Source organism: Myotis nattereri (assembly GCF_964212035.1).
Source record: "Myotis nattereri genome assembly, chromosome: 16".
Taxonomy (NCBI): Eukaryota; Metazoa; Chordata; class Mammalia; order Chiroptera; family Vespertilionidae; genus Myotis; species Myotis nattereri.
In genome coordinates this window covers 38,783,253-38,801,782 of record NC_138091.1, presented here as the reverse complement: position 1 = coordinate 38,801,782, position 18,530 = coordinate 38,783,253, and the positions used below count along the sequence as shown (strand labels likewise).

The following is an 18,530-nucleotide window of genomic DNA, read 5'->3' as shown; positions in this document are numbered from 1 at the left end:
GAGACTGGCCCCAGAGACCCAACGGCAAAAAGGCAAAGTTAAAAATAAAATGAGGCTAAAGATAAACCTTGACAGGAGCAAAATTGAATCGAGAATTCTGTTCCTGGAGCCCAATGTCTGATTGATTTATTTTACCCACCTTTTGGTCCACATGTGCCTTCCTCGGCCGAGGTCAAGTGCCAGAGGACATCTGAAAATATCCACAGCCAAACTCCTCAGCACATCTCACCACGTGAGGGAGAGGCCTCTCTGCAAAAGTCTTTGTCCTAAACTGTTTATGGATTTTCCATAGTCTGCAAGACCTTGGGCACATGCCAACTGGCAGCCGCCCTCCAGCCTGGAGACAGACCTTGCCCCCGATGCAGAGAGTCCTCACGGGGTTTATTGTGATCTTCCGCTGTTTTGCATATTTATCCAGAGAATCTCCCAATCTTTTCTTACTGAAGGTTTTAGTTAGGAGACATTGCATGCGTGGCTCTTTATTTCTGTCATCCCTCTGAACTGTTAGCGGCTAGTGACGGCAGTCTAATAAGTCCTTGTATTTGTTGTGGGTTGTGCCTGGGAGTCATCATGGACAATAAAATAATAAGTAATGGGCAGGAAGACAGCTCTTCAAACCAGGTGGGAAAACTACTCCAGTGCCAGACAGAAAAATGCCCCTTGCGGTTATCAGGAAATGAAGTGAATTCAGCAGGCACTCAGGGAGTTCCTGTTAGGGACCCGCACCAAAGCACAATACATTTAGAGTTGAGAGCATCTGCTATATATTATTTCAGTTAACATTTTAAGGTGGACATTATTATGCTCTGCTGTTGAGAGATGTTTAAGGTCAGACAATTAAGAATACACTTTTAATCGTGTATTCTTTGCTCTTTCCACACTCCACTTCAGCTGCCATGAAGCAGATCCTATGGTCAGAGTGGACCTGTTGGAAGTGTCAGTGATGGAAGCTTCTGCCCTATACTGGCTGAGTTCAAGAAACAATGGGCAATAGGTGACAAATGGAATTATTTAGTAGTTTGGTTGAAAAGACTTCAGTATGTAAACAAGTCTTGCATAAATTACAGAAAACTGGTGTTAAGAGAAATGGGGAGAGTAAAGAGACAAAAATATTTTCTTTTGAGTGCACGGGACGACACTCAACCATCTGAGCCACACCGGGCAGGGCTCTCTTTTTCTTAACTGTTTTTTACTCAGACTCAAATTCAGATGCCTTCAAAGAGATGCTTGCTGAATGAAGCATCGTACAGAAAATTGGCTTTCCCTAAAAGCTCTAATGGAGCACCCTTATAGGCCAAGTGGCCTTGAGAGATGAGGTTTGTAAATGCAGGCTGGTAATACCTGGACAACACCTGGGTGGCCAGGCGTGGGGTAAGGACCCGTTGCCTGGAACACTGACTGTATGACCATCTCAGGAACACTTTTAAAGCTGAGCTTCGTAATGGAGACGCTGACACAACCTGCTATCAGCAACCACGATTATTAAACAGGCACCGAGCCAACAGCGGTGGCTGGGAGTCAGGGAGGAGAGATTAGCATCACAAGAAGAGATTTTAGGCTCTGGGCCAGGAAAGGTGTTTGGTTTTTTTTTTTCCTTTTCCTTTTCATTAAATAATAATAATAAGGGAGAGAGAGAGAAAGACCAGAAAAAAGAAGGAAAGGTGCAAAAGAATTCTTGCTTAGCAACCCTCCATCAGATTGTTCTGGGATGTCCAGATAAGCCTAGAAACAAACCATTGTCTGTCTGGAAACTTGGCTATTGCTTGCCTTTAAAATGGCTCTGCAGAAACCCAGGCAGCCGGCCCCACTCTGCTGTCCTTGGTTGGTCCATGCGCACAGTGGGTGCATTGCCTCCAGCAGAGGAGAAATAATGATCATCAAGGCCCATTTTCCACTTGGAGTTGGAGGAAGCACTGTTAGGGCAAAAGTCGGGTGCTACCTTCTTGCCCTATGGAACTGAGAGAGAGATGTATGCAGTGATTGGATGCCAGTGGCACCCACTCCCTGGAATGATGGAGCATCATTATGGGACCCAGGAAGAACTCTTACAAGACAGTGCCTGTCTATCAAACTGCTCCCTTCAGATTTCCAGAGAGGGGACCAGTCCCAGGAGTTACATGATGCAGTGGAACCAAGGTAGCATTTTCCAAGAGAACTTTCAATGTCCACCCTCTGTCCCAGGTCACATGGCACTGACCACCGCAGAGGGTCAGAGCATCTCTGTTGCAAGTGACTCTCAAGACCGGACGATGTGCCCAGTTGCCCTGCTCAGGATTTGCTTCTGGCATTTTAGCTGCTTTTGCCAAACCAGCAATGTCTTGTGACCTTCTTTTAAATTTTTTATTTTAAAAAATGTCAAACCTACAAAGAAGTTGCAAAAATAATACAGTGATTCTGGATTCACCCATTGTTAACCTTTTTCTGCATCTGCTTTGCCTCTCCCTCTCTCTCCATAAATATTAACATATTTTCCCAGAACCCTTTGAGAATTAGTTGCAGACATCATGACCCTCTTCACCCTTCAATACTTTCACATCCAAGACCTAAGAACAAGGACTTTTCCTTTCGTAACCATAGTGCAATGACTAAGCTCTAGAAATTTAACATTGATGCAATACTAGGATCTGATAGAGTCATATTTACGTTTTGCCAATTGCTTATGGGGAATAACTGTGAGAAACCTTCGTGATTCATGTTCCAGTGTAGGCACATACATTGCATGTAGCTGTCACTTTCTTTGGGCTCCTTTCATCCATGTTCCATGACACTGACGTGTCGGAAAGTACAGCCATGTTGTGCAGATGCCACTCATGCTTGGGTTTTCCTGTTTGTGTTCTCATGATAAGATGCAGACTATGCGTCTTTGGCCAGAATACTGGGTCTTTGTGGACTTTTGTCCTTCCCCACACTGTGTGACTTCCCTGTTCTATTTTCTGACTTTGGGGAGACGTTGGCCTTCAGTTTTTCCAAGCTGTGTTCATCGTGCAGCTGGTGTTGGGGGTCCAGTGCAAGGGGTGGGCAGAGGCTCAGGCTGCCATGTTTGTCTAGCCCTGGAGAAGGAATGAAGGCTGATGAAAAGTCACCCTGAGGGGCAACAGGAAAAATCCCAGAGTGGAGGCAACAGTGCACTTCCAAACTGGCCCTCTTAACTTCTACAAACTGCTCAGGAAGCCCTAACAGGATCATTCAGAGCAGAAGTCAGTCTGATTGGATTAAGGAAAAGGAGCCAAATTCCCTGCCTCCATTTGCCTTTTGGGAATTCCATTTGGGTGGAATTTCGCATCCATCCTATCTTCTCCATTTCAACTACTGCTGCCTTAGTTAAGGTCCTGATCTCTTTTCTAGAACAATCTCTTACTAAACATATCTCCCACAGAGCCTTGTGCGGGGATCCATTTAAACCCCATATCTGATTTCACAGTGGCTTCCATTGCTAGGGTGGGATTCCATTCTGCAGTTTCTTTATTCTGGGTTCCCAGCCTTAAGTTTCTATTCCCCAAAATATCAGATGTTTACAGAACCTTTAGCATCAGCATCCCCTGGGGCCTTACTAGAATCTCAGGCCCTACTTCAGATTCCCTGAACCAGGACCTACATTTTAGCAAGTTCCCCAGGTGATTTGTGTGCAAATTAAAGTGCAGAAGTGCTGTTTAGAACATGCTGGAAGGGCATGTTCTCTACAAGGATCTTAAGTTCCCCCTCAGGCTCTTGTCACTGTTATTGAGGCATGATTCTCAAACTATTCTTTGCTCCAAGGGATTCACCCCTAAAATTAAACTTTACAATTATGTTTCCTAATTTGCAGGAAGAAGGAAATTTAGTGGATGGGATTTTTCTCAATTCTTTTTTCTCACAGAAATTTTTCCTAAACTTTGACATCTGCTACCACTTGTTGGCTACCAAGATGTCAGTCATCTGCTGTCAGACAACAAAATGAACCAGCAGACAATGCTAATGTTAAAACTGAAAGTTGAAGGTATTAGCCCAACAGTTCAGTTCAACAACAGCAAAAAAATTAAAAAATTAAGTGTTGAACTTCAATTATATAGGAAATATTAAAATACAGTGTGAAGGATGCACCAATCGATGAGATATATCCATTGTATAGCATATTCACCACTACCCTTGGGGCCACATATGCTCATGGTGCTGTTTAATGGGACCTGGGCAATGGCCGTCTTTTTACTAAAGCCCTTAGTCCAGTTGTGCACAATCCAATTAAATGAAAGACTTGCTGTCACCGTCAATTTTATTTCATCTTCCGTGTGGCAGCTTGATAGAGAAATGCAGTTTTTAAATATGTTTTTATTGATTTTAGAGAGGAATGGAGAGAAATGGGGAGATAGAGACATCAATGATGAGAAACATCACCCATCAGCTGCCTCCTGCTTGCCCCCACTGGGGGTCGAGCCCACAATCCAGGCATGTGCCTTGACCAAGAATCAAACCAGTGACCTCTTGGTTCATGGGTCGATGTTCAACCACTGAACCACACTAGCCAGGCAAAAAATGTATTTTAAACCAAAACTCATGGTGAGTCTGTTGTCACTTGCTAGATTGGGCTTTGGTTGGGGAGATTTCAAAACCCTGAAGTGGGAAGATTGAACCTTCCCTAGAGTGTTAATGACTTGTGACCCTCTAATTTAGCAAGAACAGGGACAAACTACTTCTTAGAGGCATTGTTCCTCTAGCAGTTCCATCAAGGAGATAGGCATGGATCTCTGGGAACCCAAGATTTTAACCATAACCAAATATTATGCCCCAAAATGAATTCATAGTCACTATATACAGTATATTGTTGCTTTACTAAAAGGTAATCAATCGGGAAAGGTGTGGCAGAGACCATAACCTTGAAAGGTGAGTTGGTGTGACCCAGACAGATGGGTTGGATGGGGAAAAGCCTTCAGAGCAAGAGGAGGAGCAAGAGCCAGGGTGTGGAAGGTTGAAACGGGGAGTTGTTAGAAAGCCTGATGCTCAGAGGGCTGAGCAGGGCATACGTGGGGCAAGGAAAAGAGAAAGGAAAACACCCTAGGCAGTGTGCGTTGAAAGGTGGAGGCAAATGTACTAATTCCATAAGCTTGTGTAGCATTTTGGAGTTTCCATACTACCTTCACACCCTTTACCTGGTCCTGATGAGGCAGGACACGCACAGAACTCACTGCCAGTGGAGACGCGGAGGAGTTTCTCGGGCCACATAACACATAAGTCATCGAGGCAGGAGTAGAACCAGATATTTTGACTTCTGGGCTGTGCTCTTGCCACCAGAAACTGATATGTTCCAGAGGTGATGAAGAAACCAACCTAGCATATTGGAAAGAAAACTTCATGGGTGGATGTGTGGATGGATGGGTGGGTGGGTGGATGGATGAATGGATGGATGGAGTGTGGAAACTAGAGTGAAGAGAAAGGGAGGTTGGGGTCCTGCAGCTGTCCAGGTGAGGTCTGTCAGGGAGATGGATTGGGAAGATGCAGAGGCGGTGGAATTAATAGGACTCTGTGTCTGACCCAATAGGAGAATGAGCCTAGGGCAGTGGTCGGCAAACTCATTAGTCAACAGAGCCAAATATCAACAGTACAACGATTGAAATTTCTTTTGAGAGCCACATTTTTTAAACTCAAACTATATAGGTAGGTACATTGTTATTAACTTAATTAGGGTACTCCTAAGGCTTAGGAAGAGCCACACTCCAGGGGCCAAAGAGCCGCATGTGGCTCGAGAGCCGCAGTTTGCCAACCACTGGCCTGGGGCAACCCCCAAGTTTCTACCTCAGATGCTAAAGGTCCACAAGAGGAGGAACCAACTCAGACCTAAAAACCAAAGGGTAGGGGTTGAGATGATAAATGTAGTTTTGAAGAAATTGATTTTGAGAAAAACCAGATTAGTGTCCCATAGTCAGTTGTTATCAAAAGACCTGGAAATCAGGAAAAGTATCTGGGGTAAACAGGAGATGTGTTAGTAATTAATAATCAGTGATTAATATTTTATTATAGGTATTTGCTATAATATAAACAACATGATAAAGAGAAAAGACAGTGAAAAAAAAAAAAGGAAAAGTCTTTTCCCAGTGAGATTGGTTCATTTATGTGACAGCCATACGATGAAATGTGATTCAGACCTTAACAATGAGTGCCCACCCTGTGGTGAATTCAGTGATCCCCTCCCCCACCCCCATAAGACTAACATCTAATGGACAAGCACTTACCATGGCCAGGTCAAAATGAAGTGGGCTTCATCTTCTCTGGGTCACTGAATCCTCACCACTGCCCAGAGAGGGAAGATGCTGCTCGTACTTCACAGATGAGAAGAGTGAGATCCGACTGTGCTTGGCAGCATACCCAGGTCACCCAGCCGAGCAGCACAGCCTGGTCTCAAACCCAGGTCTGCTGCCTGAAGTCCAGCTCATCAGCACCAGACTCTGTTTCCTCTCTACCATTTGCTAATAACTCTGTTTTCCATGATGCAGGAGTATGGTGATAAGGGGAAAAGAGAAAAGAAAAGGTCGCTACATTAGAATGACATGAAGGATAGCCCAGAGTTGACCCATGGCTATGCCTTTCAGGGCTGGTCTGAACAGGGAGGAATGAGGCCGCAGGCTCCTCCTCCCTGGGGAACTGAAGGGACAGACCTATCCAGGGTCTCTGGCCTAGTCATGCCTCCACCTTGAGGAGAGCACAGGAGGCCAACCTCTCCCACCTGCTGACCCAAGTCTATTTTGCCCACGCCTGGGAGCTCCTTCTAGAACCTTCCAGTTGGCTGCCTGGGCCAGGTCTGTGGAGCTCAACCAGGAGGCCTCTCAGAGTTCCCCAACTTAGTCTTGGTTGATATTTAGAACCAACTCTTGCAGCGGGGGGAAAATCAAACAAAAAAACAACCTACCTGACCCTAGCCAGTTTGGTTCAGTGGGTCGGGGTCCCGGGGTCCGTTCCTGTCAGGGGCACTTGCCCACGTTGTGGGGGCATGCAGGAGGCAGCCAATCATTCTCTCTCATTATTGATACTCTGTCCTCTCTCCTTCTCCCTTCCTCTCTGAAATCAGTAAAAAAATATTTTTTTAAAAAAGAAAGAAAATGTATCATTAAAAACAAACAAAAAAAAACCCTACATGGAAAATGTAGCAATCTGTTCCTTTATTTTGTTTTTTTCTGACAGTTGATGTAATATCTATCCTGACTCTTAAGTGGTTTGGGGCTGGTGCCCATCCCACTGTTCTGCCCCGAGAGGCATGCTGGGAACGAGCTGGAGGGAGAACAAGGCCCTGGACACCCTGGCAGCCTTCTTGTCACACTCCTGTCTTTTGACTTCCCGGTGTGGCCTCCCCACCGCAGGCCTCAGCAAGCCATCTATCTCAGTGTTTCATTCTCTCCCCTCCAGGCTGAGGTAGTGGCTTCTCAGGGAAACGCAAGTACCAGTAATTTTTCTGTGTCAGGAGCCCTGCCTCTCTGTGCAAAGGCTTCATTGTGCAGGCTCAAAAGAGGTGTAAGGGGAGGACGGGGATCAGAGCTGCCTTGCCATGGCAAACCCCAAACACTGAGACCACTGCAGGCTGACCCAGCGCCAGGCTGTCCCAGAGCCAGCCTACAGCGTGTCCAGGTTAAATATCGACTCCTCACCTTGAGAAAACCAGCAGTTCTAGTTCCCAGAGACCACCCTGCGAAGTGACAGAAGAAGGAACTGGGAGAAATTGAAACTATTTTAAGCTCAGCTTCTGAGGTTTATTTTAGGAAGCATATTGATCCTGCTGCGGGGAAAACCATACAGCACGTCAGGTGCCAGGATCCACACGTGTCCAGTGAAGTGTGGCCGGCCTGACACAGGCTGTATGTCCAATGCGGGCTACGGCCCCAGAAGAAGGATTCGGATGGAGGCTGCTCTGTCCCAGAATCAGACCAAGCCAATGAAAAGAAAGATCCTTGTGACAGCAGCCCTCCGAAATGTCACTGAGAAGCGTATTTGTGCCCTAAAAGCCTTTTTAGTAAATGGATGGAGCAATAGCATTGTGACCCTCTGCGCTGCTATAATGGGCTTTTCTGTAGTTTTCTTAATTAGTTGCCATGACCTGGAGCACCTTACTAGAGCATCATTTCTCCAGTCAGAGTCTTTTTCTCATCGGTCATCATGTCACACTGATTACTGGCTCTTGAACCTTCTTCCTCACCCTTCAATTCACCCAAATGAGCCAGGGTCCTCCATTGTTCCCTGCGTGGACCTTGGGTCGTGGCACAAAATGGTTCTCAACCCTCCCTGGTTTCCTGGGGCTCTGTCTCGACACAGATTCTGGAATAGAAAGGAGTGTCCCTTCCCTCAGAGGAGTCGTGCTATGAATTCAGACTCACTTTGTTGTCCTCTCTACCCTGAGGCCGTCCTGCCACTGTCCCAGGCACCCTTCCCTCTTTTATCCTGCTGTTCTTCTCCGGGTGCATTTAGCGGCAGCTTTCTATTCTGAACTTTACTGGCAAGCATCGCCCTACGTCATCCCTACGTCACCCCTGTCCTGTCTCTGCTGTTGCCATCAGGTTTCTGTCTGTTGTTTTTGAATTTTCTGCAGCCTTGGAGGCGGGTGGAGAAAGGGAAAGGTCTTCTCTATAAAGTCAAGGTCCTCCTTGAGTGGCCCTTATCTCACATATTTTAAGAGGCACAGTGTTGAGCACATAGTAGGTACCTAATAAATATTTGCTGAGTTATTGATTGCTGGGTACCTACTCGCTTCTCTTCAGAGCACCGTCTTACGTAATTCCATCTTCAGAACAAATAACAGTTACCCACATCTCTATTCCGGTGGGTAAAACAGAAGCAGAAATGTTTTTAAGGAAATGCAAGAAGACCATCCTTCTCTATCTCCATCTTAATGGCAACGTTGCATGCTCTTGGGATGGATCATAGAGCGCACATATGTATGAAACAGTCACAATCGAATTGTGCAGGCGTGACAATGTTCTTGGTGAGAATACCAGTAGTAATGGGGTTCATAAAATGATGGTTTACTTCATCATTAACTTGGAATATTTTTTTTACCTACCATAAGTGCTTTTGAGGCCCTCCCTACCGGATATGCTGCTACAAGATAATAATCAATAAGTCGTGAGCCAACTCTAGCCCCATAAGCCTAGTGTATTAACTCCTGCTCTCCACCAAGCCAGTGGCCACTTTACAAATCCAGAGCATTAAGATGAAAGCATTATTAAAACAATAATCCTGCTTTCAGCATGCCTGCTTGCTGAATTCTTTGTTGGTATGTCTTAGTCAATTGCTTCCCCCTGAGACCTCCCAAGTGCAGTGAAATAAAGTGAGGGTAGAACAGTGGCTTAGTTGGGATTCTCTATCCCTTTAATCATATCTGAAGCATAAAACAAGATGAGATTTTATTTCTCAAAATCCCTACTAATCAACCACCCCTACCGTGCATCCTTGGTAACTTGGGCAGATGGCAGGAAGATAAAATCCACACAGCTCCTAAGCTTGGATCTCACCCTGCCCCCATCAATTTTTATTTTTTAATAATAGACTTTTTTTTTAGAGCAGTTTTAAGTTTATGGAAAAATTGTGCAAAAAGTACAGAGAGTTCCCATCTAAACTTGGATCTGAAACCACAAGTTACTATTATAGAGAAAAAGGGGCTGCCCAATCTCTTGAGTTCCAGGATTGTGGATTTCTGAAGAGCCATCGGACACAATGGTCTCCCTCAATGGGCTGTAACAAGAGAGATCACAAAAGTTAGAAACATCTAGAAGCAAAACAAGAGAGAGCACAAAATCTAGAAAGACACTCTTGTCCAAGGAAGAAGTCTAGTTCGTTGTTAAAGCACAGTCCATTATCTATCAATGCACCTTTCTCTCCTGATTTATGACCTCACGAGTCAGCATTTCCTGCATTAAATGTGGGGCATCTCCCTTTCTCCATCCTCCCCACCCCATGTTTAACCTCTGGGAAAATCTTTTTTGAGGATGGAGTTATTAATGGCTACATAATAGTTCATCAAATGGATTTATCATAATTTCCTTGGCCATTCTCCCATACTAGGATATTTAAGCTGCTTGCTTGCTTCTCTCTCTCTCTACTTTTTAAAACAATAATGTTGCCGTGAACATCTTTGTGCATAATGCTTGCCCTTAATATTCTTAAGATAAATTCTCAAAGCTTAAGCTTACTAGGTCAAGCTACATGAAGGTTTTAAAGGCGCTTGATATTTAATGTTCATAATACTTTACAAAAAAGGGAAAACTACTCCCTTTTCATTTTGGACTCTGTAAGATAGTATTTACTTGGGAGACTTGCCTTCTCCTGGCACTGCTGCTCAGTTCATATTAAAAGGAGTGTGTTTATGGAGTGTTCATTGCCTGGGGGAGTTGGGGTGGGGAAGGAGAGCCAACCAGATTGGCCCTGAAATCCATTGCAGATGATCCGTAGGGGGGCATGTCTGATAAATAACCAAAGATGGGAGCGTTACTGTAGAGCAGTGGTTCTCAACCTGTGGGTCGCGACCCCTTTGGCAGTCGAACGACCCTTTCACAGGGGTCGCCTAAGACCATCCTGCATATCAGATATTTACATTACGATTCATAACAGTAGCAACATTACAGTTATGAAGTAGCAACGAAAATAATTTTATGGTTGGGTCACAACATGAGGAACTGTATTTAAAGGGCCAGAAGGTTGAGAACCACTGCTGTAGAGGATAAGGGAAAGTACCACAATGAACTCCCAAACCCAACTGCCATCTCAGAAGGAAATGGGTTCTGCCTGAGGCCTGAAGGTACATAACACCTGTGTCAGGTGCAATCCTGGCGTCATTTGACTTGATGATGTACCAACAAGATGCATCTTGTCCTGACACTATCTCAGCAGATCTCCTACTCAAACAGGTGGTGGTTGGACCAGAGTTCTGGCAGCTGCTGTTGCTGCCACTGGGGAAACTGAGATGAATACTTACTCATGCTGTTTTCCCCAGAGGCTTGCCCAAGCCTCTGTCTGTGTCTAACAGTGTTGGCTTAATTCTGGATCAGGCCCTAAACTGAGCATGAAGATTAGACTGTTACACTATATCTTGACCACCCCCACTTCCCATTTCCCTGTCACAGCCCCTCTCTGCACCACCCAAGTCAGCTGGCTGTGGGGGGAAGGGGCAGAGAGGGACTGAGCCAAGAGCAAGACTTGGGAGATGACATGACTCGGACACTTCAACATCACAGACACTTTAAAGAATATTAGTGGTGATCTGGGTCACTCAATCCCAACCTCACTGGGGTCACAGATCTCTGATAATCATATGAAAGCGGTCAGTCTCTCCAAAATATGCACCTGCCCAAATTCTGGCTGCAATTCCAGGATATTCCACAAATCCCTGACACCGTCCATCTAGACCAGTGATGGCAAACCTTTTGAGCTCGGCGTGTCAGCATTTTGAAAAACCCTAACTTAACTCTGGTGCCGTGTCACATATAGACATTTTTTTATATTTGCAACCATAGTAAAACAAAGATTTATATTTTTGATATTTGTTTTATATATTTAAAAGCCATTTAACAAAGAAAAATCAACCAAAAAAATGAGTTCGCGTGTCAGAGGTGACCCGTGTCATAGGTTTGCCATCACTGATCTAAACTAAGCCTTTCATTTCGCAGATGAGGACATGGAGAACCTGCGGAGATGCAGGGCTTTGCCCAAGGTTATACAGAGGAGAGAACTGAATTCAAACTCAGATCCCCTGATTCCCGATATAGGACCCAATACAGTAGGTTTCCACTCTACGTTGAGCCCTATTTTGGGAATCATGAAAAGGTAGGGTGCTTACAAACAAGGAAATAGAACTCAGGCTTATGAAAGGAAACTAACATCAGTTAGCACTCAGTATTCCTGCCATAGATCCCTCTTTGGAAAGCAGAAAGTAATGCCTTCCATTAATTCAGCAGGTACTTAATGAGAACTTAAGAGCATCTCCTAAAATCTCTAATCATTGGGAGACTAGTTGTTTATTAGAAATTATGACTTTTTATCATTTGGAACCTGAAGAGGATGTTGAGGTCCTCAAAGTGATTTTTTGTGGCTTTGTTCAGGCGGTGGGAACCCCACCCTGAAAGGTTTAGTGCAAAGGTGCTTGGTATTGCATTGACTGTGATGCAAAAGTTAAGTGTCACAGTAATGAAGAAGACCAGAGTTTGAACCAAAGGGTCCCTACATAGATTCTACTGCAGCATTTGCTACTCAACAACCAGAAGAAGAGCTCCAAGTCTTTGGGGACATATGTTTTATAAATAGCAGTAGGAAAACCAGATTCCAATTTCATTTTTCTGGAAAGAAGCAGGAAGCGCTTTTGACTGATATATATCTTCTCGATTGAGTGCCAAAAGGCAGCCTTTTATCAAGAGTGGGCAGAGCCTAGTGGTGAAGGCTGGAGACTTGCTCTGGATAGGAGCTTCCCTGCTGACTGGCTGTGTGACCTCGGGCAAAGCTCTTTAGTTCTTTGAGCCTTGGTTTTCTCATCTGCAAATTGGGAATAGTAATACTCTCTTCATAAGGGAGAAGAAATACCCAAGGAAGGAGTAAGATCCAAACTAGAAAGAGAAGCCCCCTTCTTCTTGCAGAGTGCCTGAGTGCATGGCTTAATGTTGTACTTGCTACAAAGAAGTGCTTGCAGGGTCCAGGCCATTATCTCCAAGCAGAGACCAACGGGTGAACTTGGAGCTGAGAGGCAACGATCTGATAACTGCTATAATGGGCGGTCAAAAGTGTTTGAATTAAAGTAGGAAAAGCCATATAATCCGTCAGTAACTATCTTAGCCCCTATTTATGTCCCCTTCTTTCAGTCCCCTAAGTTTTTACCACCAATAAATGTCCAACTTCTCACTTCTTTTGTAATTTACTCTCCAGAAGCTCATTTCCCTCTGGGGGATTCCAGTTGGTTTGTTGTCTTAATGAGGTACGAGTCTTTCTTCTCTTGGCACACACTTAAAAGAGACTCGTGCATGAAAGGGACAGGGAAAGCACTCACACAAACAACCTAAGACCCAATATTTCATCCCACAGTGTATTTCTCCACTCGGCCTTGAACTTGTTTCCCCACTGCCTCTCTCATTCCTAAGCAGTCCACCTGTCGCTCCCAACCACTGTGGCCGTGTCCCGAAGCACTTGGCTCCCCATGGCAGTGGAAGGGATCAGAGCTGATCCAGGAGCCAGTCTTTCTCTGCCTCTAAGGAAAATGCAGTGGCCACCTCAGGTCAGACCATGGGATTAATCTCCTTGAACAAATCTGAAAGAGTCCAGTCTCCAAGCGTTTTAGGAGAAAATTAGCAACAGAGCGAACAGCAGACTTGGAGGATAATTACCAGCACCAACATTATTCAGAAAGCTTTTGGAAAGGACTAATCGTTTAAACTTGAGAAGCAAAGCAGGGAGAGCGTAGCATGCAAAGAGGCCTGCAGTTGCCCTCCTGGGAGATGATGTTATTAATAGGCACCAAATTTGTGTCAAGACAATGTTCTTAGGCATCAACCACCTTGTTCTTCCCAAATATTTCATTCCCTTCTGAAGAATCAGATTTAATTAGTGTTAACGGATGGTTCCCTTGCTGGAATTAGCTCAACTGTGAAAATGGGGGCGGGGGGGCGGGGGCGGAGGTAGGGGAGGATAGTTAAAACCTGCAACGATGAAGTGGTTTTGCAAACTTAATTTGTTTACCATCCTTCAGATCCTTCAGAAGGGCTGGGAAGGTGATCACTTTAGCCTAGAAAAATGGCAATTGGAAAAACTAGAGGAATGTAATCTTTCCACTAAAATGTATATCTGTATATGTGGCTGTCTTACATATTTATTTGCAAGTGATGGTCATTGTGGGCCATGAAACCTAGAGTAGACTGGCGGGAAGTCATCTCAGTATCTTTTCAAGGTTCTACCTTCCTACCCCTCTGTGTACCAAGGAAACCATGCTCTTACATGATCAAGAATAATCCCATGTGTATCCCTGGGTAACTGGGTTGTTACCCAGATCTCTACTTTCTTCTGTTTATCTGTATTTTCTACAGTGATCATGTATTCTTGTGAAATTAGGTAGATATAAACATTTTAATGAAAAAAAAACACCCACATTTTTAAATTCCCTAAATCCTTGGCTGTATTACTGCTTTATGTCTCATATCTAGCCAGATCCTTTTTAGCCTCTTCACTCCCCCTGTTCAGCAGACATCATTTTGGAAAGAGATTTATGTCTTCAGTCTTGAACTTCTAAAAACAACCTTTATTTTCTTCTACCCAGTGGTGATTGAAGCTGCACCTGCCTCTGATGTGACAAACACAAGCAGTGAATAAAAGCCTTTCATGATTCCTGCGAGTTCTGAGGCCCTGGAAGGCACTAGCCAGGGGCCCCGAGCCACGCGAAGATTCTCTGTGGGTTGTAATTCTGCCAGCGGGCACCTTGAAGCTATCACCTGGTATCACTAACCTTTGATCTCTTGCTCTGCTCTTTCAGATTTTTGACAGTGAAGCCAAAGACCTCGAGAGAGAAGTTTGCTTTATTGATATTGCCTGCGATGAAATTCCAGAACGTTACTACAAAGAGTCTGAGGTGAGCAATAGACGGGATGACATGTGGAAGAAATTCATTCATTCCTTCAACAAGAATTATTAAGTCCACCATAACCTGGAGACTTCCATCTGTCTTTGTGTTGATTTAGTCTGGTTTCACATTTTGCTGGATTCTTAATGGCATGTCTCAACATGAAATCCCGCCTCCTCAGGGCCCACCATTGGCCCTGGCTGCCACGCAATTGCAGTGTAGTCTTCCTATCTCCCCAATTGTGGCATCATTCTGGGCAGAAAAATATTCACAAGGCTAAACTTACCCAACATACTGGTGGTCTTTCTTAAAAAAAGAGCAGTTACTGCCGTAGCCGGTTTGGCTCAGTGGGTTGAGCATCAGCCTGTGGGCTGAAAGGCCCTGGGTTCGATTCCAGCCAAGGGCACGTATCTCGGTTGCAGGCTCCCGGCCCTGTTGGAGGCATGCGGGAGGCAACCAATAGATGTGTCTTTCTCACATTGGTGTTTCTCTCTGTCTCTCTCTCTCCCTTCCATTCTCAATAGGAAAAAAATATCCTTGGGTGAGGATTTAAAAAAGAAAACAAAACAAAACAAAAAGCGGCAGTTACTGCCCCAGCTGGGTGGCTGTTGGTTGGGGTGTCATACCTGTACCCCAAAAAAGGTTGCAGGTTTGATCCCAGGTCAAGGCGCATATGGGAGGCAACCGATCGAGTATCGATGTTTCTCTCTCTTCCTTTCTTTTTCTCTTTTTTCCCCCCCTTCCTCTCTCTCTCTAAAGTCAATAAACATATGCTTGTGTGAGGATTTAAAACAAAAAGCAGCATTTACTTCTGGCTTCTTGTTTTTCCAGGCTTCTGCATAACCTGCCTCTCCATCCGTGAGGGAGGGGTTGTGTTTTATTTGTATCTTTGGGGTCTGACACACAGAAAATGCCCATTCAGTCCCCTCTGAATGAATGTTGGCGCTTGGGCAGCGCCTGTCAGTGGGGAACCTTTCTCTCTCCAAGCGGGAGGCACTTTCATAGGGCTTCTCCTTTTTTTGTCTTGACTGAGAATAAATTCAAGCGACTATCTTCTCTACAGCCTCTACCCTAATAGATTCCATTGTTTGCCTCAGCCCAACCTTTTTACTTGACTGTGGGTGCAAGCCATCGTTTATATCCCGTTAGTGCTTTATCGATGGCTGCAGAAGGCACTCGGGTGATCCCCTTGTAAATGAGGCCCAGCCCTGCAAGGACAGCGGATGCAGGGCTGTTTCTGTTGTTTAGCAACATGCAGCCAATCACAGTGTGTTTGGACTCAGGGCCCCAGGCTCGTCCTTGAGCCATAACATGTGAACCTTGAAACTCTTCTCTCAGATTCATTAAGGCTGATTTAAGACACAATAAATAAACCAGTTAGAAATAAATCCCACCGCTGCACAAACTGGGCTCCCAATGTGGTTCAGGGTTTGTTTTTTTGCCTTCACATTTTGGGATTCGTTTGGATATAAAGGTCTAACCTGAGGATAGCAAATGCCGAGCCAGCTGCTTAATTGTAGGTGTGACTCCGCAGCCGAGGCTGTGATGTGAATTGTTCTCGGTTCTGGTCCAAGGCTGAGCCATCCATTTATAGTACACTCTGCAGCCAGCCACGCTCGTGAGTTTTCAGAAAAACAGGGTGAGATGCTCTCCGTGTCACATGCCGAGGAGGAGAAACCTGGCCTCCCTGTCTCACGGCACGGAGGAGCCATTTCTGTGGTTTCACATCAAGTTCACCAATACCGTGGGGCTTCAGCGATGTGCAGGGCATCGTGCAACACATGGGTGGGGCTGTTGCCCCGTCACTCCCGTGGCTCTTTGGGCCTTGGGGTGCTACTGTCCTTCCTGAACATCTGGCCTCTTGGGAGCTCGAGCCTTCCCAAACGGCAGTGTTGCCAGAAAACTAATTTCAGCTCTTCCTCTTCAATTGCTTTGGGGTGGGCCTGCCTGTTACTCTGGGAGTTCCCTCCCGGTTCGTGGAAAGTCTTAGGACAAGTGTGGAATACTAATGAGGAAATCAGCCAGTTTCCTTTCTGATCAGCGGTGCCTGACTCATTTCCCTGTGCTTCGTGCTCCAAGAACCACCACTGGGAAGCTTGTTTTCATCGACACAGACATTCCAGGAACTTGGACTTCTTGCTTCACAGTCATTCATTTCTCTGGGTCTTAGTATTCTTTTCTGGATGCAGCTTGACCAAGGCAATGAGAGGAGAATCGTCATTCATCCAATAAATATTCAGTGAGTGTGACATACAGTATTAAGATGGTAACATGGCTATGGGCAGAAGAGGCACTGAGGGTCCCTTCCCTCAGAACACTTCCTATCTAGCCGGGGAGCCAAACAATAAAGTAATAATAATGAGTACACACAGGGAAACAGAGCGTAAAAGGATGGAATCAGGAAAAATGGACTGCAGGAAGTGACATGCCAAGACCCACAGGACAGAAAGAGCTGGGGGATAGTGCTTCAGGAAGAGGTAGCAGCATGTGTGGGACCCTGAGGTGGCACGAATGAGGAATCAGAAGGCAGCCAGCATGGTGGCAGTGGAAACAAGGAACAATGGTGCAAGGGAGACTGGATAGGGGATGGGGCTGTGTTAAGACACTTAGATTTTATTTTGTTCAAGTGCAATAGACTGCCATTTTAAAAATATATTTGTATTGATTTTAGAGAGAGGAAGGGACAGGGATAGAGAGAGAGAAACATTGATGAATTTCACTGATCAGCTGCCTCCTGCTCACCCCACATTGGGGATCGAGCCTGCAACTCAGGCATGTACCCTGACCAGGAATCAAACTGTGACCTCCTGCTTTATAGGTCGACAATCAACCACTGAGCCACACTGGTCAGGCTGACCTTGTCATATTCTGAGTAAAACCCTTTGGAGGCTGGGAGGAAGCCCCGTCTCTTAGCATGGCCCTCTGCCTTCTCCACTCCTCTGTCCGCCCTGCCTCTGGGCCACTCCCCTGGGAAGCATCCACTCATTCCTCTTCAGAGGCCAGCTCAAACGTGACCTCTCCCGTGGGCCCTCCTGAGCATCCCACACCCCACCCACTGTCAGTGCATTTCTGGTCTGTGGTTTCCAGGTCATGCTAGCTCATGCTAGCTCACAGTTATGTCAACAGCTCCATGAAGACAAGGGCTGTTGTCTTTATCACCGTGCCTCACCAGCTGGCACAGCGCTGGCACATGGCAGACGCTCACAAAACGGTTGTTGAATGAATGAGTGAAAGCCAGGGCCTTTGCTTTCCCTTCCAGCAGCCACAGCCTCAGAGCGAGCGCCATCCGAGAAAATGAATTGGTTGCCAGCAAGCTAACAGTTGTGAATCAGAGTTCCTTTCCTTTTTTTCTTTTTAATCTGAGGCATACAGACAGCTTTACCCATTTTTTTCTTTCAATCCCTCTTTGTAACTTGACTATGTCAGAATCGTAAGTAGGATCGCACTTTCTGGGGAGAAAACTGTGGTGCCAGTGGCTGAGTCTGAGGTTTCTGATGCTTATGGATCTGGACCAGGGTTATCTAGGTCAGTCCTCTCCACCCAGCTCCTGTCACTCACACCACCGTCCAGACCACAGAAGGGGATTAAAGCACTTTTTTCTTTTTCCGTTTCTCCTTGGAAACCTCCGAGCTACACAATCACGAATGCCTCTCTCCATAAGGTGACCAGAGCTGGGAATTTTCCGCTGGTGCCCTCTGCCTGGTGGCCCTGGTGCCACCACTAACCAAGGAGACAGAAGGTCACCGGAGGCTCGGCATCAGCTGACGCCTAGCCCAGTGCTCTCCATATTCTCCTTTTCCAGGACTGCTCTTTCCTGTGCACATCCAAGGCCCGAGCTTTGGCTCCCTAGAACCTCTTCGTCTCACTAGAACAGTGGTTCTCAACCTTGGCTGCACATTAGAATCACCTGGGAATCTTTTTAAAATCCTGATTTCTGGGCCTCATCCTCCGGAAATTCCGCTTCTGTTATGGGGTGAGGCCACAA

The 18,530-nt window shown here is 45.6% G+C and overlaps 1 protein-coding gene across 2 annotated transcripts in view; it reads left to right on the top strand.

Annotated features, from left to right (window-relative positions):
- PITPNC1 (phosphatidylinositol transfer protein cytoplasmic 1) overlaps positions 1-18,530 on the top strand; it is a 214,184-nt gene that overhangs the window by 158,632 nt on the left and 37,022 nt on the right. For both annotated transcript variants that reach the window (XM_081109086.1, XM_081109087.1), the window contains exon 5: positions 14,459-14,554. In XM_081109086.1, coding sequence (XP_080965212.1) covers positions 14,459-14,554 — 96 coding nt within the window. The remainder of the gene's footprint in view (positions 1-14,458; positions 14,555-18,530) is intronic.